This window comes from Plectrocnemia conspersa, unplaced genomic scaffold (genome assembly GCF_051122295.1).
Source record: "Plectrocnemia conspersa isolate PC_06_02 unplaced genomic scaffold, ASM5112229v1 ptg000002l, whole genome shotgun sequence".
Taxonomy (NCBI): Eukaryota; Metazoa; Arthropoda; class Insecta; order Trichoptera; family Polycentropodidae; genus Plectrocnemia; species Plectrocnemia conspersa.
Window position 1 is genome coordinate 12521953 of NW_028277166.1, and position 25476 is coordinate 12547428.

The following is a 25476-nucleotide window of genomic DNA, read 5'->3' on the forward strand; positions in this document are numbered from 1 at the left end:
TGGCTACGCTTACTGCGAATATTTACTAATTTTTCTAAAATTCTACAATGAGCTTATACGATCTGAGGGAATCATTTCCACAAGCATCACATCAATTCAACATGTATTACAATACACATACAAAAACTGAAGGTATTTATATATTTTAAGTGATTAATTATTTATCCACAAACCCTTTATTGAAATTTAAAATAAATGTATAAATTATAAAATAATCTATATAATGACTGAATGATTGATATTTGAGAGTTAAAGTGATTAGTCATACAATTATGTATCAAACTGTTAATTAATAATTATTTATATCTACCTATATAATTACTTAATGCATGCTTTCTTATTATTATTAACATAGTTAGTTCAAAACATAACGCTTTATCGCGATTCATAACATATGCAGTGATCGTAATTAATGCAAATTCAGTTTGTTATATTATAATCTGTGATATAACCAAATGTTTGGAGTAACAAAAAAAATATTTTTATTTTTATTGTAGAAATTGTACGATCTCCTTTATTATGTAAGTCTGAAATATATCAAACTTTATGTTTATTATGATGATTTTTAATTGGAGAAAATTGTGGTAGCGCCTCTTTTTGAGAGTGAATTTATTTAAAACTTAAGAATTGATTAAAATATTAACGTTTTATTTTCGGCAAAAGTCCCAAGTTACATATTTTCTTTTCTATTGTACTGCTATTTGCTTCGCACGTGTGGGTAAAATTTTATTACTACTTCCTCGAATAATGAGGGGTTTTTGGACACATGTTCAAGGGCTCATTGTTTTCTGTCTAAAATGACCTGAAACGCCGATGCCAATTCTGTAGAAAAGTTTGTTGTCAAAAGAACAATTAAAATTTATGGCATGTTTTTAAATAACACGTTTCGACCCTAGCCAAAGACAAAAAGGAAGTGGGACAATGAAAGTCGAAAAAACCCAGCGTTTCTTTTACACAAAAACGAGTAAATAATAAATCTTCTCTCTTTGAGACTTCCGAAACACTTAACAGTAAAGAATTTTTAAAACTAATTGTAAGTAATAGTTTTTATTGATTGAATCATAAAGCTTTTAAAACAATGCTAATATTAACAGAATATAATATCATTTAATATTTATTTATGTTAAGATTTTTATTATATGCTTATTGATTAATACAATGATCATTTCAATACAAATAAAAATCTGTTCATCGCATATATAATTGAATATCATTTATATCATATTAATAACGTTCATGATAATTACTTATTGATGAAACAAGTTTTTGCTTTTAGAAACTATTATAGTAAAATAAAATAATAACGTTTTTTGGATGAAATATTAAAATCATATTTAATTCATAAAATCGGGAGATTTTTATAAATATGAGGATGATCAAATATATTTTTTGTTGTTCATTTTAATAATAATTTCAATACACGTATTTATCGAAAAAGGTATTATAAAGAAAATTCTATATATTGAGTATAAACAATAGGTTCATAATATTTATTCTTTGTAAATAAAAGGCATATAATTTTTTGCTGAAATATTAAAATTTGATTTTTTTAGATTACTTAAATAATAGGAATTCTCGCATTTTATTTTCACGTTAATATGGTTAAATTAATAGCATCAAAATATATCTACAAATTACTAGGTTTTAAGGAATGAGACTGTTTTGGAGATTTTTCTTAGTATAACTGATGCTACCATTTATTCTAAAAACATTTGTATTTTACCTACTAAATGAGATTATAAAGTGTGTTTTTTAATCGATATTATATTAATTCTTCCATTTAATTCTTAATAAGTTAACGAAATGTTGGTATTTTTATGCTGGAAATGAAAATTGAAATGTTAGAAAAACAGGTGGATATGTTATTAAGAACACTGAATGTATTTTATTCAATTATTTAGGCAAATTAATATTGTGCGTAAATAAATATGTGACACGACAAAACGTTTACGAACAAAACGCTCACCGACATAATGTACATGACATGTGTTTCATGCGACAGAATGTTCAAATGTTCAAAAACGATTTTTTTACGAATAAAGCGTTGAAGAATTCAATGAAATGTGTGGCGAAAAAGAATTACACATCCTTCTACATATGAATAAAGATAAACTAGTCTAATCAAAAATTATTTACAGTACAAAATTTATTATAAGAATTTTCGTTATTTTGATATTGATAAGGAAACTTAATGAAAAACGTGTTCTTCTTCTACTGCGAATCCTTAGTGTGCGCAATTTAATTTTTTTCGTACTTATTATTTTGGGTACCTCATAAAATTAAAAAAGGATTTACAATTACTTATTAGTTAAAGTACCTAAAAGAAGAAGAAGGAAAAAAATTAAATCGTGCACACTATAAATCCACAGTAAAAAAAAACATTATATTTCATAATTTATATAAAGAAATCGAAGATTAGACTAGATTATAAATTATATGTGTTTATTCATCTTTGAAAGGACGCGTAATTATTCGTTATCACGCAATTTTTAAACGTTTTTTTTTTCGTAAGGAAACAATTTCGAATTTTTGAATAATATGTTGCGTGAACGTTCTGTCGTGTACGTTATGTCGGTAAGCGTTTTGCCCGTGAATATTTTGTCGTGGAACGACAAAATAGAACAACGATTTCATGTAACAGAACATTTTTTATTCTTCTCGAGTTAATTTCCATAATAATAAAACATGCAAAAACTTATAGAGCCAAATATCGAAATATGTTATAAAATTATTTTAATACATTCTTGCCAAAAATTATATACTTATCCCACATAGAAAAGCTAGTAATATTTTGACAAAAATTTTGCATATGTATCAACATCATTGAATATTTTATTTAATATCTAATGTCTCTAATATTCCTGACATTTTGATCCACGTATACTACTACCTCAATACGGAACTACTAACTTTTCTACACTGATAACCACCATACTTAACGGTTTATACATTATTAATTTGTTTTTATTTTTATTTGCATAGTTTTGCCTTTGTTCAACTGTGAAGCTAAATTGGTCAATTCCGATCTTTGGAAAGAGTTTCATCAGTTGGGCACCGAAATGATAATCACCAAAGGCGGACGGTAAGTTCGAAAAATTATATTATTATATCGTTTCCAAGAAAACAATGTGCGACTTTCCCCACAAGTTTAATATACACTTTTTTCATATGGAAAGACTAAGAAAAAAAGCTAAGCCGGTTATTTGTCATTTTGGCTCGAGTGGGTCGCTGGCGCCTTCGGCTAAATAAACATTACTAAAAAGTCATTTTTGTCAACAATACAAGAGATTACGCGCTACTACTGGGTGCACTTGAAAATCTTTCAAACATGCCACTTATGAAGAACATTTTTTTGCCTGTGGATTAATATCGTGGAAACCTTTTATCCCTATCTAACACATAAGCGTTATGCAACCCAAAATATATCTTAAACTAGTTGCTACATAGTAAATAACTATTAATAAATGTGAGGAACTTAATTCTTTATACATTAATTTATTAATTGGAAATAACTATTGAAGAGTTCGACGAATGGTTCAGCGCGCAACTTGAATCTAATACGTATATTCACAACTTAAATTTACATATAAATTACTTTTCTTTATCAATTAATGCGATATCTAAAATATTCTAGTTTCGCGGTTAATCATAGTATATCGTCACACAAACAATTCACTATTGTCTAAAATTGTTATTGCTATTGGTATACTTTACTTACTATCTGTGAACTCAATTTTGAAACCACATATTAAATGTCAGTGTATTATTAGTATTATAGTAAATTTATTGAAAGTTCATTCTCATTCATAGAGTCGCTACTGCTTGTTGAGAGGCATTGGTTGTTATTGAAGCTTAAACAATTATAGTAATTTATTTATTATAAAGCGCCGGCCATCTTGCCGACAATGATTATTTACCAGTCTAGGAAGAAACCCTCGCGCCAGTCTGCTCCACCCCCACGCGTCTTGTTTGTATTACCACTTTACAACCGACAAATGCTGACCTAAAAAATCACTAAAATATGGCACTACACACAAGGGTCTGCCCATTGTTTGTTTGGTCGGGCGCTTTACAGAAAAAAAGCCTCGTCGCCAGATTCCTTCACGCCGCCCTGGTCTGGCGACACACTTCACATGGCTTTGTTTTTACACTTCCAAACTTAATCGTTTTAGCATATTCCTCTTTATTTCCCTAATGGAGATCCCCACGGGACTTCGAGTGCTTTTGTGATAAAGACGAAAACGTCGCGACAACCTTATCTGAGATTCGGCTCCTAGTCGCACTTGTGCGTCTGGACAAAGATCTTACTATCGCAATTTTTGAGCTGAGACAATACTCCATTCACGGCGAGGCACCTGAATGAAAAAGTTAATTAGTTTCATCGCGTACACATTTTCTTAAAACGGGAGATAGTTGCATGAATGAGAATTTATAAAAAATAATAACAAAAGTAGCCACGGTAAACATTCACAAATATAATAAGGCTTTCAGCAGTCTTTATCAGTTATACAATAGAATGTTTACGAGTCTTTAGACAGCTTATAATATGTATGCTTTAATTACCGGATGGTCGAATAAGACGCACAATTTGTGTAACACTAAGATTGGTGTTGATCACAATTAATGTAACAAATTGTTGTTGTTCATCTCAACAGCGTGTTTCACGAGAAAAAAAATACAATCAGTGCAGAATAGGTTAAAAGATTTATTTCAACTTATCTATCATTATTTGAATGATCATACGGTGCAACAATTTCACGATCTTTGAAATCAAATCTAACTCTTATTTGCAACACCATAACGTAATGTATGTATTAGCTTACTGTTCAGAAACTGACTTGCCTCATCACAATCAACTATTAAAGATTTGATATTTAATCATAACTAACTGAGGCATATTAAAAAAACAGTGTTTTAGGTATATATACTATTTACTGTATTTTTATCATACATGTTTATTCTACACTTACGTAAGATTTATTACGACACATCATCAGATTTTTTGCATGTCCCAAAATTACATTAAAAGTAGATTTACTTTTGCTCTCAAATTAAAATTTCAGTACCTCCAGATAATAAAGATTTCTTAAAATTCATGAAGGTTTTTATGTTTTTCCTTAATTTATTCAAATTCATTTATTATTTTTATTTGAATTATTCAGACAAAAGGTAAAAAAATGCTTTCTGTGCGAACAGGGGGATGGCTGGACCCCAGATCTGTTGCCAATTCTTTTGTAAAAACTCGTTTTCAGCTACAACATTCAACTAAAAAACGGCTGTAAAGCAATTAGTTGTATTTCTCTGTTCCTTTATTTAGTAATAAACGCAACAATAAGAGCTCTAAATTGACTTTTAAAAAATTGGAATATTTTCATCGGTCTTGAGCTATTCGGATATTTATAGATATAGATTGACCTTTTTCTCACAAACTATAATACATCTAGAATACGTATATTGTTTGCATTTCCTTTTAATAAGAAGCCATTGGATCTATTTATCGAATATAAAATAAACATCAAGGCATTCTTCGTTGATGTACTGAATTTATATATACATTTTTTAATTGCACTATTTTATTGTATTACTTGATAGTCAAGAAAATCTTCTCGGCGCCTAGTCACTTTTCATTGATTTTAAATGTACACACGTGCCTAAAATCTTAACAACCGAAACCGTCTCGCCTGTCAATCTATCGCCAAAAAGCTTGTCCACTCGCTTCAAAAGGTCGCCGTCGACATTAGCGAGTCTCGAATTCTGATGACCGGATGTCATATCAGTCGTGTCAACAAATACCTCCAGACCTCTAGGAGAGATCATAAAAGTCTTCGAGAGGCATCTAATGGGTTTATGGTGCCATAACCTTCCGTAATATTCGACAGGTGTGCGCCCCTGTGTGTGTTTGATTAGCTGGTCGAAATTTTTAGACCTCCCCATGTGGCCGAATCCTTTTATAAATTCCACAATGAAATCTGAAAATCTGGCTAACACACATAAAAAATTAAGACGCAAGGTTTATTTAACAAAAAAATGAGCAAATACAGATAAGGCGATTGCGCGTTCAGAAGTGCTAATTTTTTAATTGTGTCTTAGCACGTCGTATAATATTATTTTAATTGTTTCAGATGCATGTTTCCCATATTGGCAATACGCCTTGAAGGATTGGAAGGAGGCGAGCAATATGAGGTTTCAGTTGAGATGCATTCTCTAGGGGGCGGAAGATGGTCAAGAACTAAAGGTCATTGGAGTTCGACTTCGGCTCCGGCGTTCAATTCTACACCGGAACTAGTGACTCCAGAAATAACTCATCCCTTTAGTCCGGCGACTTCGAGCATTTGGTCGCGCCCCTTCAAGTTTACCAATATAAAGCTGACCAACAATCGCTACAATTTTCAAAGACATGTAAGTTATACATATTTTTATAAACATAGCGAGGGGTGATTGGGACTGTAATTGCTTTCTAGGGGTAGTTTGATCTCATGTCAGCATGAGAATGCATAACGTGTCGGAAGCCACGGTGGTCTGGGAAAGCCGAAAGGCTAATTAGACACATGTCTGGTGAGTGTTCTAAATGGCATAGTGCTAAATTGTGTATCATGCAAGAATCTGGCGAGAGAGAGAAGATGGGCGCCGTAGTACAGTGGCGCCCGATGGCCGACGGCGACGATACAATTAGCGCTGGCGTCTGCATAACTATCTTTTTCCAATTTCAAGTGTCATTCTGACCTTCTTGTTAATATTATGTAACTATCGGAATGTTTATGCGACTCTTACATAACAAGCTTGGGCTATGATTATTCCTAAAAATGCGAATATTAGAACAAAAACTTTTTTTAAACCATCATAACTTTTTAATTAGTTAAAGTTTTAATGTCAAATTTAAAATACAGTTTCATAATGATCGTTTTTTATATTTACAATGGTAAAATTAGTAAATATCAAACTGTGGATCGCGTAAAAAATTTATGTTTAGAATCACCAAATATACATATTTTAAAAATAAAAATTATACAATAGTTACAAGCCAGTTATTTGTAATTTAATCATATGTATGTTTAAATGCTTCTATAAATTTTTGTATAAATGATTTATAAAAAATATCTATTTATAATATAATATAATTTGCACTCACCAAATTTTTCGGCGTCCATTTTCTGCGTACAACTGTCACGGACACATTTATTTTCACAATTACACTTATAAACCACACTATATCCTTATTTTTATTTTTTTTATTATATACACTTTTTTATCTATTTAAATATATTTTGATACTTCTGCACATGTTAGCTTGCAGTCTTATTTCACTTGCAGAACAAACACGACATTTTCTTCTCACATATTTCTCCCCAGTTTTTATTTTTATTGGCTGATGATTTTTCAACTTATCCGAAAACCATTCCGGTGGATCGACAGCACGGCAAGATGTGATAGAAACTGGTTAAATGTCTTCAGAATCGATAGATTTCACTGAATTATGCATCCATCCTTAGACTTACTCAAAAGAAAATCTTTGAATTTAATTTTGCTGTTACGATTCAAATTTTGACAAACACGCAACGAATTAAACAATGCGCATTAAAATAAATAATAAACAACCTTTTTTGTTTATTCCATTGTTTTTAAAAATATTAGTTTGTATTGTTTGGCGCGATCAATATCTTTCATATATTTATTACAGTCATATATAAATTTGTTTACGAGAAAATCATCACCAATGATCATTTTTTCGATGCTTTCATTATTGTTGAAAAAAACTTGTACTCCTGGAATACCTTCGAAATCTAGATTATCCATTATTGGATCAAATTCACTCCACTTCCGGGATAATATCACTATCACACTAACTTCATCACACGCGGCCTATGTTCACGTACACTTGAATTAGAATCACTTTCGCTCATATCAATATGTTTACAATCACTAGGAGAGTTGGACAACGCGTTTTCAAAAAAAATCAAAAAGGTTTCATCTCTTTCGTCCATTTTGTGGTGATTGAAAAAATTGTTTTTAAATTAAAATCACAATCTTCCGGCCATCGAGTAAAGTTCAGCAAAAAACCCTGGCGGTAAGCTATTAATATGATCAGAATAATTTTAAAGAATTGGTTTGTTACTTTTTACAAACGGTTAAAATTAACTTATTGTGTTAATATTTATATTTGATTTTTACGAAGCCATTACATAATATGTCTAGAAAACACAATATTGTTGTCTGTTAAAATATAACTAACCATTTATTTCAAAAAGTAGCTATTTATTAAGACTGACCCAATACATAAATCCTTAAAACTTTGTAGTGCTACTTCTGTAAATATATCTTTAAGCTGTTGTTAAATTTCAGCAAGTAGATAAACACAAACAATATATTGAAGCTTAAAGCAATTTGTAAACTATTATAGAATTATCATTGAACATATCAATTTTGTTATGGTTCATGGTATTGTAAACTCAATCTTAAATATTAATTCTATATAATACAAAAGTAAGTATTATAAATATGACATTCTAGACATAGCAATTATTATTTGTTGTATTATCATCGCAATGAATTGTTCACTACATATTTTTTTATTTTCCATAACGTTCAAATGATAAGCCAATATCAAAAATGTTAGAGTTTCGATATGATACTGATAGTGTTCGGATATGCTTTTATTTTAAGAGCCCCCTAAAAGGATTGGGAAAAGAGTGGCTTTATCAAAAATTTTGACACCTTCGCTCGATAGTAACATTCCATTTATTTTTTTAACGCAGATCCTACTGAAATCCATGCACAAATACCAACCGGTGCTGAAAGTGCAGAGATTAGGCAACAACCCAGCTGAAAAACGCTTCGTATTCGCCGAAACCGAGTTCGTGGCAGTAACGGCATACCAGGTAATTATTTTTTCTAAAGGTATTTAAGACCACAAATGTGTGACATGAATGAATTTCGACAACAATCGGAAGGAATTCAGATGGGCGATAAGTCAGGTGAGAGATAAGAAACGCCGGCATTGTTAAGTGGCCGTTCAGACGTCTGGAGGTGCAAATAGGAAATTGGCACGGGGTGGGCAGGCAACGGCGCCTTGAACTTGGAAGTTGAGAAAAAAAAAGGAAAATGGAAAGGGCCATGGGGCGCGTGAAAGGCACCGGCGATAATTAGTCCGTCTGGCGCTAAACGGTGTCGCGACGTGAAATCTGATCTTCTTGTATTCTTTCTTCATAGTTTATGACACGGAAACATGTCCCTTTTTTTCTATCCTTCAAATGTGTGCCGAAATCCTCCTGAGATATGGAGCGGTGATACTCAATCTTTTTTTTACAATTTTAATTTTAAGTATACCAATTTCAAGTCGAAAATTACATATGAACCATATGTAATTTTAAACTTCCATCGTGTCAATGAGATCAGAATTATTGATTATTTTTTAATTATAATTATATCGATAATTATAGATTAAGTTTTTCTATATTAACCTAAAGGAGTATTGGATCCGTTAAAAAAATTATGTCATTTAATTTTTGTAAGAGTAAATACTTTTACAAAAATTGAATGATGTATGTTGTCTAAATAATCAATGAAATAAATCATCTTCGATTAAGAATCGCTGATGTATGTTGTCTACTGTCTTGTTCTTTTTATACCCGATAAAAATGAAACGCATTCCTAAATAATCCTACAGTTGTTTTGCAACCTTTTAACACACTTGCTTATCTATATTATTTGTACCTGTCCAACCGCAACGAATTCAAAAATAATATAACATTAATTTATTTACTTCCTTTTCAGAATCATGACGTGGCCCAATTGAAGATCGATTACAATCCATACGCAAGAGGATTCAGACACGGCGAGGGCAGAAAGAGAAGCCTGAAAACTCAAAAAAATAATCTAGAAAGGATCGAAAATATGCCATCGCCTCAACTACAACCGTTAGATTGCTCGATTTCATCGGCTTCAGGATCTAGTAGTGAATCCTGCAGATCTTCGCCTCCATTAGAAGTTCAAATTTGCGATAGTCCTGTTCAAATAACAGAGCAAATCAATTTCCCGCAAATAAATCCGTTTACTTCTATAAACGCAGAAGATTGGTATACCATGATGGGTGACTGGAATAGGAATTTGATGTATGGAAATTACGCAAATTATCTTCAGTCGCCGTCTTTGCATTTGCTTCCTCCGCCTCAATGGCATGTAACTCCTAAATGGAATCTTCCTGAAGGTCGTATGTTTAATCGTGATGTAACTCGCCCAAAAGGAAGCTCATTTACTATTCGTGCCTTGTTAGAAAGAAAATAATTGATAATTTGTTTTAAATTTTCTTTGAAATATTCATTAAATGGATATTATTAAGACTGATGCTTGCAACCAAAAAAATAGACTGAATAGGATCGTTTTAGTAAATAATTACTGAATTGTGTACCTATTTGTATGTAAGTATAATTAGTATACATATAAATCATAGTTATAATATTATGTAAAAGATTTTAGATTATAACCATTAAAAGTATAATAATGTATATTATTCAAAATGTAATAAATAATATTTTTTTAAATGAAATAAAAAAATACAGACATTAAAATCCATTTTATTTTTTATAACCTATCAATTTAAAGCATATACTTAATAGTATGTAATCTTATTTTTTTTTAATAATAACATAGTTATCTTATAAGTGTGTTTTTGCGGTAAGACTAGCCTCGCCCATTTGTAATGCCCATATTCATATATTATATTTATTTATTATTTTTTTTTCTAAATAAATTATATTATGTGATTGCGTCACTTGGTGCCCAATTTGAAAATAAAATTCAATAAGTTTTATTTTGATGAAAACGGTTTTTTATAAATCAATTATATAGTCACCGCTCTTCTATATAATTATTTCCCAACGTTTTATAATTTTGACGATTCCATTTTTGTAGAAACATCTTGATTTCTCTTGAAAAAGTTCGTGAAATGGTTTTCATACATACATACATATGCTTTTTTTTTTAATATTTCCATAACTCTTGACTTTTTTATACTAATCTTTGAAATTTAAAATGGAGCGACAAAATTAGGGTCTAAGACGTTTCATCGCCGGCTGATTAATTATTTTTAACATCGCCATAATATTTTTATTGATCATTTTTTTAAATTTTTTAATCTGTAAGCAATTTTCGTTTTATCTATTTATTGTTTGAGTAAATTTAATTAAGCGAATTGCTTGACAAAATCTAAGTTTTAAAATATCAATAATTGTACACAATATTTAAATAAAAGTGTTTAAATATTTAATTTGTTAATATAGATTTTTTACTTGCGCAAGTAACCCAATAATCTTTAATATACGAGTGTAAGTTTATTGTAAAAAAAATCATATGGGACATGGACGAATCGTGTAGTGTTAGGACTTCATAGCGCGATTTTTGACAGCTGTACGTGGTCAGTACTTTGTCAATTAAGTTGTTCTAACTGATTTTACCTTCAAAGGGTATGTACCTTTATTTTCAAAGTATGGGATAAAACGGAATTATATGTTTTAATTATACATAATTATTACTTTATATTACGCGTCTATTATGAAATAAAAATATAAAATTTAGTGAAAGCTAGAAAAAAGAGCGAGATGCTGCTATGTAAGTGCTTGCACTATTAAACCGAGCGATTGACAATTATCGACCTGTATATCGAAATATTCAGCGCCAACTCAATTAATAAAATTAGTCTACACATTCAATGTATTTTGAGCTAGTAAATTACTAAATTATATCAAACATATTTAATAATCTGAATTTTAATTCTTTTTAAGTATATTGATTTACTTTTAGAAATTATCCATATAATTATGAATGATAATAAATTAATGGATGTTGAAAGAAGTGGCTATGAATTTGATATTACACGGGATAGTTATTACTGTGACAGTAATAGTAATAGGAATGATATTTAACCACTTAAAAGAAGATGGGTTATGTCAATATTTGATGCAAATAATGAATGCGAATCTGATTACAATCGTAAATAAGATGACAATTGGTATTACGTCACAAGTAAATATTGTTAACTTAATGTTCCGAATACCCTGAGACACTAATCAATTACTAACCTTAATCAATTTACTAAGGATAGATTTGGATAATAGTTTATTATTATTATTTATAGTCTGATATTTTTTTTATTTCAAAAACAATTTTGTAAGTATAAATATTCTCCCCATTAAAATTTTAAAACCTACAATTTTTTCAACCAAAGATTATTTTGAAACTTTTGAGTTTTAAAATAATCTCTTATTGTAGTCATATTTTTATTATCAATTTGATTACTTTTAACAATTTTTAACGTCTCAAATAACATCCGTAAAAATTAACATTTTCTTAGCACTTTTTATATAACTCAATTTAATACACAACGTTGCATTCAAACATTTGCCATTTTATACAAACTGCTAATTTTATCGATCCAGTTCAAAACTTCATATGCAATTTTTAACGTCTCAAATAACTTCGGTAAAATTAGACTAAAAGGAAAGCTTTCTAAACAGTTTTTATAGAATTCAATGTAGTCTACAACTTTTCATACAAACATTTATTATTTTTACATTACTCCAACCTAAAAAATTATCAGTGCAAAGCATTTTAGAAATAATTTTAATTTGGATATAAATATGGTTTAGCAAAAAAACAACGTTAATTTAAATATTAGATCAACATATAAAGACAAGCAAGAAAACATAAAGTGTAATTTTTATAATTCGAACAGCTAAATGTGTCTTGAACCGCTGAGCTTTGAAATATGTTTTTTGTATAATTTATGGTTAAAAACATTTAATTTACTGAAATAATATTCAAATGACGAATGGCTTTAATTGGTGCTCCCCTACATATTAGTAAATTTTAAAATGACGTGCAAAAATTATCAGCCGCGGTTAAAGGGTTATTAGCAACGAAGACAACTACTGTGTAAATTGCAACAATCAGCTAGATATTAGGTTATATGCAATGAATTAAATAGTGGTCAAGTGAAGCGGGTATGATTTTTTTACCGTATTTAATTAAATGAAATATTTAATTTTTAATATGTGAATATTCTATGATCAACATTTAGTGTCTTAAGACCTCGCGCACCAATGAGAATAATAATTTTCACCAGTGTGTTGGCAGCAGTAGCTGTCAGGACGCCGTCGGAAGTAACGAAGGGTGGCTTGTTAAGGCCTGGGGGCGCAGGCCGAAGGGCGCAGAGATGTCGGGGGCGGAGGCTCGTCGCGTCGCCGCCGCTACCGCTCTGCAGGCTGCTTTGCGCGGCTGGAGCGTCAGAAAACGCTTCGCTGTCACCATCAGGTAATGTCACAACATCATCGTTTTCATAATTTTCTCATATTATTCTCAACCAATACGTAAAAGTTTAACTACACGCCGCATCATAGCTATATTTTACACTGCCATGTTTATATTTGAAGATCACTTTGTTTACATATCGCCATCTTGTTTTTATTTTAGAGATCAATTCGATCAGCAGTTCCCTTCGGCTTTGGACGCCGACGATGAGTTCACTCGCTTGACTTCGGATCTATTACCAGCTCTAGACGTATATCACGCAGCTAGGCGACTGTTTTTAATATTCCACACCAAAAAAGACAAAGAGCGCTTTGAAAGACTGTGCAAGTATATCGTAGCGAGTCTACAATCGGAATCTGTAAAGCTGTCGTATGTCGGAGTGTTCTTGATCAAAGAACATAGGTATGAGACTAACGCAATAATACAATTAATCAATAATTTATGCAATTTAAAATATTTTTTTAGTATTCCATGGATTGCTCATATAAAAGATCTTTTATTCAAATGTTGTCAGTATTTAGACAAATTAAAACCAGAATCACCACCCGATATGCAAATTATTCTTTTACATTTGCATACTTTGGTAGCCTTCACCGGAACAAACACATGGGCTATTACAAAATTGAAAAATTTAGAAAAGCTCCGACCCGGTATGGTGCAATTGTGTGCTAATATCATGGGCGCATTATTTCACAAAGGCTACTATTTAGTATTGAAGGTATTGTATATTTTTAATAAATCGTCAGCTCGGTAGAAGTTCGTTACAATACAAAACTAATTGATTTTTAGGAGAAATGTTAAAAAATTTGATTTTATGGAACTTTGTCCGATTAGCAGTCTTTTTGAGCTATATATGTATGTGTTCCGATTATTAAACTCAAACAACATTTATATTATTTTTGCACTTATTTGAATAAATAAAACACATAATTTTCTTCTTTGAAAAACATAAAAGTACTGTATTTTTAAATCCAATTTTGTATTGATTCGAATATCTAAATTGATTTTTATGACATGGAGATCTAAAACATTCCAATCTGCTATGTCTTCTTCTGGAAACATTTCAATTAAATAATAGCATAGCAATTTAATATATTCTAGAATTCCAGAAGTGAATATTATTATTGGAATTTAAAATATTCTAAACCCCGCACTCCAGGAAACTACGCCATCTAAATATTGTGCTTTTAATTGATTGATTCTGACCTTTGCTAATTGTTATGTTTCCATAAGTGTCAATCGCTTTTATGTATTTTTTATTATTTAAAATTGTTAATTCTCTAAATGCATAGTGTAATATCATAGATACCACTTGATATTTTTATTTTCGAAACATTTTATGCAATATTTATTGGATCATTATATAATTCAACACGTTCTTTACGGTATTTTATTAAAACAACATTTTATTATCAGATAATTCAATGCAAAGAACCTAGATAACCATCTTACTTTATTCAGAGGTCTTAATGAAACGTCAATATATAAAAAAAATTAGTTACCCTGTTGAACATTGTACATATTGTCCATAAAAGTGTTTCTATTTCTTTGAAATTATGCACCCGTTTCCAGAAGTGAGCTTAATCGTTTTAAATTGAAATACTGAATTTCACTAAAATGTCTAAAATAATTTTAATTATATTTCATTCCTATTCAAACGATGCACTCGAATTAAGCGGTTAAACAATGTGTATAAAGTATAAATACATATAAATTTTACACCAAAATAATGTTTGAAAAACAAATAATATAAACAAGCACAAAATAATAACGTTGTGAAATTGGAACATAAAAGCCCAAAATTTCAGAAATCATCTTTGTGGGCCTAATAATATGGCAACGTGTTTTTTTATAATAATTAAGATCCCGCCTAAAAAATAACCACTTCTGTAGGAACTAGGATTTGTCAAATTATAGTATTAAACCATAAATATTGAAAAATCAAGAAAAGTGTTTTAACTATTTACAAATATTCAGTAAAAATAATATATAACTTTTATGAAGCTAAAAATGGTTTTTTCACTTGAAGAAAAACATTTATAGGAAAATAAAGCGATAGCAAGAATGAGCTCCTTATAGGAAGGCAACAAATATCTTTTTTGCAGGGGAAAAAAATATTAATATTATTACTGTTTCGTCTGAATGAAATCGTTTCAAATCAGAAATTTTAGTTATTAAAATATTAAGCCCGGTACAATAATACCCTGATTCGATACATAGTCTAAATTTAAATTTTACTGAAAATGAGATTTTTGTTAGAATATAATATTTATGTAATAATAGTTATATATAACCTATTTTATGTATTTTTCAAGTATACGTTAATATGTATTTAAGTAAAATTGTATTTTTTTAATATTTTTTACATTCTTTAGATAGATTTAAAAACATATTTAAAGCATATCTCTCAAGAATATTAAAGAAAAATGACAAAAATATCTTTGATTCCAAAATTAATACAAAAACAAAATTTAGAACTGGATTTCATATGCTATTTTTGACAAGCTGACTGAAGCTCTATTGACTATGTAAAAAGGTTAAGGATTGCAAATGTTGGATGTCTTATTTATATATAGGATTGGATCTTAGAGGGAAAATTGTTTGTGACGGTCTTCGTTTAAACTGACGATATAATAACACGATTTGGGAATGTAATTTAATATGATAAAATTTCAGTCTTTGATGCTTCGTGGATTGTGTCGCGATCGAGTGTTCCTGAAAAATGTTTCTCTCACTGCTATTATAACGCTATCGTTGCGTCCAATGATTTCTTCGCAGTTTTCCGAAAAGTTGCTCACAATGTATATTCTTCAGATATTATCGGTGCCGAGTGTGATTCTTCACATGGAACAGATTACACCTGAAGTAAGTTAAATTGAAAAATATTCGATAGTGCAGGGTTTTTAATTATATTTTTACATTACAGTGTCTCCTTGTTTTTAAATCACATCAAATTTTCGATAAGTGTATTGAATTTTTGAGCGCTGACCAAAATCTACGTATGGTTTTTAATACTCTGGAAGGAAACGATGCTCTTTGTCTTCTTGCAAATCTTGTACAATTAGCGAGTATTGATGAGAGATCAAATTGTGAATTATATTTTCCATCGTTTGTTGTAAGTCATACATTATATTTATCTTAAAATCTGAATGTTACAATACTGATTTTCTATATATTTTTTAGGTGGTAGTTACAAGATTTTTAGAATCTTGTCAGCAATTGGTCGTAAACAAACAAAGCAATCTAAGAAGTTGGCATCCAGTTCTTGGGTGGGTGAGTCAAGGCGGCGGAACCGGTGCAGGTCATGCTCGTAAGCAACTTGTGAAGCTTTGGAGTGGACCTCTATTGCGTCGTCTATTAGAGACACCCCTGACTCGTCTATTAGAGTCGGCTCCCAGTCCAGCTCCTTCCACTGCGTCATCCACTAGTATTACAACAAACTTCATCCGCCGTGCCTTTGAATCGAGAACAAACAGGTTAATGTCTAATTAATTATTCAGTAAATTAAACGTATATAATTTATCTATATATATTTTTAGATTAAACTCTGGTAAAAACTTCAGAAAACTTGGTTCGCCAGAATGTACAAACATAGCGTTAATATGCTCCATGTATCAGACTGCGTTGTCGACTTTGACTCAATTAAAATTAGATATTTTAACAGGTTTGTACTAAATTAATACTTTTGTTTGTCAAACAAATATTCAATAAATTTGGTTTTAGGATTGTGCAATCATGACATGATATTGTTTTATCTGTGGACTTTTCTCTGCTCGTTGGGACCAAACTGTGGTTTAAAATCGTTTCTCGATTTACTCGCGATAAACACTAAGACTACAGCGCCAGAGTTTCAAATATTGATTTTGTTCGCCGATTGTTTGACGCATTACGTCACGTTAGTATCTATAGAATAAATTCTTGAGTTCGTCATATATGTTTATTATTTTATTTTATTTTTAATTTCAGTATTTTAGATGACATGGAAATGTATGAGCAACAACATCCGTTTAAACTATCAGATTTTGTTGCAATGTCTAATTTTTTAAACTTGTTTCTCTACAAAGGCATTTTGTCTAATCTCTTAGGTAATAAAAAAAGTGTTTTAAAAATTATTTATCTTATTTCCGATACTTATTTTATATATTTTTAGACACAAAGAGTGCCACTGGAACTGGTCTATTTGGTTCTCTTCATTCTTTACTTCAAGTCCTCTATAGACGTGATTGTAGGCGTTCTTACACTCCTCCAGGTCATTGGCTCGCCAAGGATTTGAGAATTGGAGCCTTCATGGCCGATCTTGATAGAGGAAAGAAAGGACCACAAGTAAGTAAATTATGATAGAATTATATAATTAGTTCTGACTACTTTTTGTGTAGTACAATATTGCAAAAAGTCACTCAGTTTATATTGATCCTACCAACCAACAATGTTCCACTAGGAACTAACAATATTCTATTGACCCCTTCCTTGTCATGCTCAAGTTAACGCGGAAATTTTAATTTTGAAAGTTCTCATTTAAAAAATTAGCAAATTTCTCGAGAAAATTATCATAGTATTTTTTGTTAAAAATTAACGAATATTTTTAAATGTTTTATAACGGCTGCATATTTTTATACCCTTGCATAGGAAAGGGTGGGATTAATAGGCGGGAACAGATTCCTTAACTTTTCCCTTGGGTGATATCTTCTTGCAGGGGTTGTTGACTGAAGTACTAAGTTTGATTTAAAAGCCATTCAAAAACCCAGCCAGAGCTAATGAGCTCGGCAAACGCTTTCAGACTCAAACCAGTAGCCAGCATCAAGAGAGCGGGTCAATCTTTCTTTCCTTCAGAGACTACAATGTGATCTGTTCCTTTCTGAGAATATTGACCCAATACATAGATTGTTTAGATATCAATAAAAATATTTACTTGTCCATCACTCTTGTTCATTCAATATTCCCTATGACCCAAAGCCTGTCTACGTTGTCACTTTCTTTCAAAATATATCTGAAGACGTGGATAATTATCTTTATACATTCCTTTGACGTGTTGCCAATACAACAGAATATCTTCTTTTTGGAACATTAGTTAGATGCCAGATATCCTTCTGTAATACTAAACAAATGTATTAGATTCGTCTCTGTTCATCATGATATACAAATATATAGTAACTGTTTTAAATATATTGTATATATAATTTATTTATTTATAACCAATATCAAATCATTTTAGTTACTCATTCAAAAAATGCCACACATAATTCCGCATACCGAACGAGTTCAATTATTCCGGAGAAGCGTGGCCAACGAAAAGGCTGTCCTGGGTCTGACTGAACAAGCTTGTGCTTCTCCCAGACCAACACTGATAACCATCCATCGACGAAGAGTTGTAGAAGATGGATATCGTCAATTAGCAGCTTTACCACCTCATTCCTTGAAAGGAGTAATACGGGTGCGTTTTATAAACGAACAAGGACTCGACGAAGCTGGTATAGACCAAGATGGTGTATTTAAAGGTTTGTTTTTTCAATATACTGTAAGCATTTGTAAAATTATGTACTTATAATAAATAATATTTCTTTTAAGAATTCTTGGAAGAAACGATCAAATTGGTGTTTGATCCGTCTTTGGATTTATTCCGAGTCACGTCTGAATCGCGACTATATCCTTCTCCTACTGCTGCATTGCACGATTCACATCTTCAGCTTTTTGAATTCGTTGGTAGAATGCTGGGTAAAGCAGTTTACGAGGGTATTGTTGTTGATGTACCATTTGCATCGTTTTTCTTGAGTCAAGTTCTTGGACAAACGCAACAAGCTTTGTATAGCTGGATCGACGAGTTGCCTTCGTTAGATAAAGAATTATATAGAAGTCTGACTTTTATAAAACATTATCAGGTACAGGAGTATAATAATATATTCATTCAATATGTGTTTAACATATTTTGCTTTGAATATTTTTAGGGAGATATTGCATCTTTGGAGCTATCGTTCACGGTGGATGAAGATCGCTTAGGAAATATAGTAACTCACGAACTGATACCAGGTGGCAAAGCCATTCCTTTAACGAATGATAATAAGTAAGTTATTATTATGTCATATCTAATTTTTCATATATATAAATGAAATAATATTTTATAGGATCAACTACATCCATCTGATGGCTCACTTTAGGATGCACACGCAAATTAAAGAACAAACTAACGCTTTCATCAAAGGATTTAGATCCATAATCAATCCAGAGTGGCTGTCATTGTTCTCAACACCAGAGGTATGGATATTGTTATTATTTTATTAACTTATTTAGCTAATATAACTAATTGCTTATACACTAAACAAATATAATCAAAACATACATATAAAATATAACATATACATACAAAAAACAGAATATAAAAAATATTTATGTTATAATTTATTTTTTAATGCAGGAATGTGTTTTTTTATTTCATTGAGGAAGTCCTAGAAATATTATTTTACAAATTCACACCTCCATACGATATTCCCCTGGCCGTACTCGCTTTTTTATACCTACATATCTTTAGTTTATATATTTCTAGTATTAAATCTATTTACATATACTTCTATCTATACTATATTCTATATATCTTTATTATTTATTAGAATATTCTGGTATATATTATTTTCTAATTTATACATATATAAATATCAAACCATTCCAATTTTTCAATCATACTTCTACGAGTAGTAAATCTATTTTTATTTAAAACTACTCTCATTGCCATATTTTGTAATTTTTCCAGCGTCGTCTTATTTAATTTATTAAGCATATATAATATTTTGCATAATAATTGAAGGGGGGCAGTATAATACTATTGTAGATTATTTTTTTTGTATTTATACTTAACATATTTCTCATCCTAGATAATATACCTATTTTTCTACTAATTTTTTGATTGTTTTTTATATAATTGTTTTAAGCCCCTTCCGCTTCCAGATACCAAATATCCAAAATAGCATATGAAATCCACGCAGTGAAAACTTTTTTAAATAATTTATTCTACAAAATTATTAAAATATATTATGCTGAACAGAAAAAATTTTGCTTGAATAAGATGTATAAATAAATACAAAAAAAGACAAGGATCCCTGAATTAATATATTTTTAATTCACATAATATGCTTACCTTCGAGAGGTTTTAAGTAACAGATTGGGCAGCTGAGATTTTAAGTTTATTTTTTTCTAATTAGTAAATGTATTAAAGATCTATAAGGTCGGTACCTCACGTATTGAGGGACCGACAGATAATGTAATTACAATGTTCCTTAAAATTTAATTGTTTATTTAATATTACTCCTAAATATTTTATATTTTTAACTACTTATATAATAGAGTTATCTATAACAATTTTATATTATTATCTAACATATCTTTATAATTTATAATCATACATTTAAATGTGATTATATGATATGTGTGTATATGATTTAGTTTAATTGTAAGAATCGATGAATTAAATAAATAGTTATGGTTTTAGGTACAAAGACTAATCAGTGGAGATACTGCTCCTTTGGATTTGAGAGATTTGCGCAGACATACCCAATATTATGGTGGATTTCATGATTCACACCGTGTTGTTGCGTGGCTGTGGGATATATTGCATAAGGACTTCACTGAAGAGGAACGAGCTATGTTTTTAAAGGTATTATCCAATGAGTACTATGTTTTATTATATATATCAGTATACAAATACATAATTGTGTATCTAAATATTCTAGTTTGTAACCTCATGCTCCAAACCACCGCTTCTTGGTTTTGCTCATCTTGAACCGCCATTTTCCATCCGTTGCGTTGAAGTTGGTGACGATGAAGACACTGGTGATACTATAGGTATAAATTAATTTATATTATTTAATTATGCTTTACGAATAAATCATAATATTCATTTTATAACAGGTAGTGTAATTCGTGGATTTTTCACGATTCGAAAAAAGGATCCCCTCAATCGTTTGCCGACTTCATCCACATGCTTTAACCTATTGAAGCTTCCAAATTATCAAAAACGTAGTACCTTACGTGATAAACTTCGTTACGCTGTTAACAGCAACACCGGTTTCGAACTGTCTTAATCTACGTTATTCTATTACTTGAAGCTTAATTCCAATGTCTATAACATTTCAGCTTTAAGTTGATTGATTATCATCGTTTGCAATGTATTGTTAACGATTTAAATTTAACTCGGGTATGCGTTGGTGCGATATATTACGTTTCTTTCTTGATTGTTTAACGATATAAAAAGGTATATGCGTAATCAAATTAGCGTTTTATCTAATGGAAGATTATATAAACTTTGTATTTTGTAGTGAAGATATAGATTTGTATTTGCTCGTAAATGTTGATGTATATATTAATAATGTATAGCCTTAGAGGGTGCCATATTTCATATGCATATATTTTGTACATTTGTAATAATAAACCACATAAATAGAAATGCAGCGGTGTGTTTAAAAGTAGTCTGCGAAGTTATTAGTCGCTACTTTTAAACTCATCATCAATCTATAGCAATCACCGATTGTGTAAAATTTTTGGAGACTGACGATAATATGGGAATTGTATCGATTTTAGTTGAAGAAAAGAATATTTTTTTATCGTGAAATTCGTCGGACGAGAACGTCCCTTAAATTGACGATTAGTGCAAAACGATATTTTGAAATAAAAGTAAACATAGTCGAGCCGGAACGATAACAGGGTTATATATAATATACATTTTTTCTCTTTGCATTATTTAAATTGTTCAACATTCGCTCTATGTAGTCAGTTCTCGAAATTAATTTTTAGATATTCATAAGTCGGATATGATTGTATTAAAATTGTTTTAAATTATAAGTATATGTATGTATTTATCAACTAGGTATGCTAAGTTATCGCAAATTATTTCCATTAACAAAAAATGTATATTTTAAATCTTAAGCTATTGTTAAGCTAAAACATATGTTGCGATTAAATTTATTCAATGTGATTACTTTTACTGTGAACACAATATATATTTAGTTCCTAAATATTTATACTTGAATCTTATGAGTGCTATTACATTTTTATTTGGACATATTTTATAAAATTGTCATTGTTTTCCATTCTAATTAATTGATGGTCAAGCTTTATCTAATTAAACGTTCCAGATATTCTTGTGTATTTTTGTTATTAAGGATCATGTATGATATACATATATCGTTTGCAAACTGAAACGTGTAAATATATATTTTATTACAACATAAATCACATTTAAATCGAAGAGTATTTATGTGACTACAGATTTATGATTATTATTTTGTGATTATTCGTGATAATAATTTTGAGATCGACCAGCTTCGAGAGCTAAAATTTTACCAAAGAAACACCATTGCATCTTGCTTACATCAGTAATCGTTTTCGATTAAACGTTTGTTTATTTATCAAATATAAATATTATACACAAATAACCTGTATTTATATAAGATAATGTAATCCAACTACATATGAAAAATTTCTGTGATAATATAGTATTTATTTATGTCGAATTACTTTTTTATTTTAATTCATCGTAACCTATAAAACACCATACGAGTATTTTTACTTGTTTTGTGTTTTGCTTTTCAATCGTCATATCATTAAAATCATAAAAAAATATTAAATGTAACCTGCAAAAAGTATTTAAAATAATCATAAATTATAAAGTACCATCTCTCGGGCCTGTCGTGTTATAAATTTGATTACATAGATGGCGACACTATCGCAAACTTCAAATTCGTTCCTATAGCAACGAATTTCCGTGGTTTACAATGGAGCCACGATCTTTAGACCAGAGCGCCGCATGAATAAATATTTATTACTGTAATTTATTTTATAATGCTCTTGTTATTAAATTTTCGCAATTGTTTACTAGATATGTCTCTAAATAATCCTATTTTAAAATCAGCTGTTGAAGGCAAGTAGAAACCACTATAACATTTTGTTTCACAAAAAACTTTTATACCCACTTCAATGCCATAAGATCACACGTGCACAATATTCTGTGATCACTGATATTATAAGAGCACCGGTGCACATATTTTTTAAATATCACTAATAGATACATCCATATTTCAAGTAAATACAAAAATTAGTAGTAGTTAAATATCGATTTTCAATAGAAAATAAAATATTTCATATTTTTGTAGCATTCATAAATAACGCCGGTCAATCAGGGCCGCCTAAAAAAGATCAGGCCCCTGTGCTTATTGTTGTTGCACCGTGAAAATGTATAAGCTAATAGATAAAGGAACGGAGATCCGGTAGCTGAAAATTCAAGCTATACCTAATAAGTGCATATTATACAATCAAAAATAATAACTTTTACGATTTTTCTCTGAATATTTATTTTATTCAAATAAAAATTGATATGGAGAGATATGGGCATGCGGGACGCATGTAACGCGCGTCCATATCTCTCCCTTACTCTCGTCACTTAACACGCGAGCGAGCGAAAGGGAATGTATCTCACCGTACGCGCCTGCTAAACACACTCGAATCCACTACACATTGACGCTTGGACTACTACTTCGTTCCAATAAGTACCGACGACTTCAAGAAGGACCTACCGACGCATTCAAAGATCTACATACGACCTGTACGTTTCAATTTGTTACTTGGAATTATAATTCCAAGTACTATCAAGTGTTATAATACTTGTGTTAAGAATAAATCTGAATTTTGTATTTCATTGAGGTTTCCACATATTGACGCAATAGCGATAGTGACAATACTACCACTTGCAGGCACGAGGCTAATTGTGGTAAATGCGGTATTTTACAATACAGTGAAAGTTTGTGGTATAATTTTGTAACGCAGCTGGCATATTTAATTGCATTAGAAAATTGGAAAACAAAAATTAAACACATTTTTTTTAAAACATTGAAAATTATAAGCACTAAGTTTTGTACGTATCTATAACATATATTAAACACTTTAAGCGACCTTAATTTACTACTGGAGCTAGTAATAATAATTATTTATCTTTTGTAGAGTATGTTGTAATGGTCATGAATTTGGTTTTTTTTTTGCATAAAAAGTACTCATTTTTATGCAAAAAGGTGGCTTAAACTGTGATAGATTCTCTGCTTTTACTGTTCCGGTATCAATCAGATTAAAGGAACACTTGTCATGAAAGATTATAAATATATCTCAGTGACAATCACTTAAAAGTAGCTGGAATTAATTTGGATAAATGCATTTTTTACCCCAGACAAGAAAAGCAAAAAAAGATGTACATATGTATGTTCAAACAATGTACTATGGAAATGTTTCCATTAATATAAAAAAATAATATATCGTTTGCTTTCGGCGCATAGTTCTTACTCGCAGGAGAGAGGGAACGGGGTAGAGTGGAGGGGGTATAGGCGCTGCGATCGGTTGATCGCACCAGTTCGCTCAGTGTCGTTGCGGCGCTGCGGGCGGTCGGCCTGCCGCGCTTTCGGTGTCTCGTAATCGTCCGCGGGGATGGCCGCGCGCCGCAGTTGACGCCGCCGGCATGGCGAGCGTGGGGGGCCCCGCCAGCGTGGCGCGCCACTCGCGCGTCTCCATGAGCGTCTCTATGTCGCTGCTGCAAGGCGGCGGCGGCGCGGCGCCCCCGCCTCAGGCGCCGCCCTACTACCCGACGCCGGCGCCGCCGCAGCCGCAGCCCCCGCCGACGCAAGCACCGCAGCCTCCGCCCCAGGACGTACAGCCTGACAGGCCGATCGGATACGGAGCCTTCGGAGTAGTCTGGTCAGTACCCGCCGCTATTGCCAACTTGACGAACAAAGGCTTCCATTTTTATTTTTAAATATTCGAGTCGGTCGTAACGATAACGTTGCCGTCTTAAGTCCAGGTATATATTTTTTATCAACATCCCAGGTATAAAATAGACAAATATGTGCATTTTTGTCGTTTTATTGCGATCGATCTGAGCGCTTGTCGATCTTTTCGAACGCGCGCACCCCCCCGGCGATGCGAAATGTCGCCGGTCACGCACCCCCCCGGCGATGCGAAATGTCGCCGGTCACGCACCCCCACCCCTCCAAAGTCACAGAGCCGCTACGCACTTTTTTGTTATTGTCGTCTTAATATTATATCAATATATTAATTCATTCTCGTTTACTAACAACACGGATTTAATCCTCTACTGACTATTCTTTAAAACTGACACAGATTTATTTTTCCAAAAGCACCACACTTTAT

General features: G+C 31.2%; 3 protein-coding genes across 5 annotated transcripts in view; all 3 read left to right on the top strand.

The window, feature by feature from the left end:
* Positions 1–47: 47 nt before the first annotated feature.
* LOC148237693 (T-box transcription factor mls-1-like) lies at positions 48–10402 on the top strand. Its single transcript, XM_088181363.1, has 5 exons — positions 48–132; positions 2983–3082; positions 6123–6399; positions 8754–8876; positions 9772–10402. The coding sequence occupies exons 1-5, from the start codon at positions 48–50 to the stop codon at positions 10279–10281; spliced, it is 1095 nt and encodes a 364-aa protein (XP_088037489.1). The 3' UTR covers positions 10282–10402.
* A 2694-nt stretch (positions 10403–13096) lies between these two features.
* LOC148237694 (ubiquitin-protein ligase E3B) lies at positions 13097–22799 on the top strand. The gene is made up of 17 exons (XM_088203488.1): positions 13097–13305; positions 13465–13704; positions 13768–14020; positions 15979–16167; positions 16229–16417; positions 16486–16778; positions 16842–16966; positions 17026–17197; positions 17269–17387; positions 17453–17625; positions 18515–18797; positions 18868–19178; positions 19245–19360; positions 19422–19551; positions 20780–20944; positions 21021–21132; positions 21199–22799. The coding sequence occupies exons 1-17, from the start codon at positions 13208–13210 to the stop codon at positions 21369–21371; spliced, it is 3141 nt and encodes a 1046-aa protein (XP_088059614.1). The 5' UTR covers positions 13097–13207; the 3' UTR covers positions 21372–22799.
* Positions 22800–24689: 1890 nt separating this feature from the next.
* Positions 24690–25476, top strand: part of nmo (serine/threonine-protein kinase nemo) — a 50706-nt gene continuing 49919 nt past the window's right edge. For all 3 annotated transcript variants that reach the window (XR_015812213.1, XM_088203504.1, XM_088203519.1), the window contains exon 1: positions 24690–25023. Coding sequence is in view for 2 of the 3 variants with exons in the window: in XM_088203504.1 (XP_088059630.1) it covers positions 24788–25023 (236 nt within the window). In the remaining variant the exon portion in view is untranslated. The remainder of the gene's footprint in view (positions 25024–25476) is intronic.

What these genes read in the sequence shown, in the direction of transcription:
- LOC148237693 (XM_088181363.1), top strand. Translation starts at nt 48, where the DNA reads ATGAGCTTATACGATCTGAGGGAATCATTTCCACAAGCATCACATCAA. An exon ending in ATAATCACCAAAGGCGGACG is followed by an intron (nt 3,083 to 6,122) that starts GTAAGTTCGAAA and finishes TAATTGTTTCAG; the next exon opens with ATGCATGTTTCCCATATTGG. An exon ending in TGGCAGTAACGGCATACCAG is followed by an intron (nt 8,877 to 9,771) that starts GTAATTATTTTT and finishes CTTCCTTTTCAG; the next exon opens with AATCATGACGTGGCCCAATT.
- LOC148237694 (XM_088203488.1), top strand. Translation starts at nt 13,208, where the DNA reads ATGTCGGGGGCGGAGGCTCGTCGCGTCGCCGCCGCTACCGCTCTGCAG. An exon ending in AAAATTAGATATTTTAACAG is followed by an intron (nt 16,967 to 17,025) that starts GTTTGTACTAAA and finishes ATTTGGTTTTAG; the next exon opens with GATTGTGCAATCATGACATG. An exon ending in CTTTTATAAAACATTATCAG is followed by an intron (nt 19,179 to 19,244) that starts GTACAGGAGTAT and finishes GAATATTTTTAG; the next exon opens with GGAGATATTGCATCTTTGGA.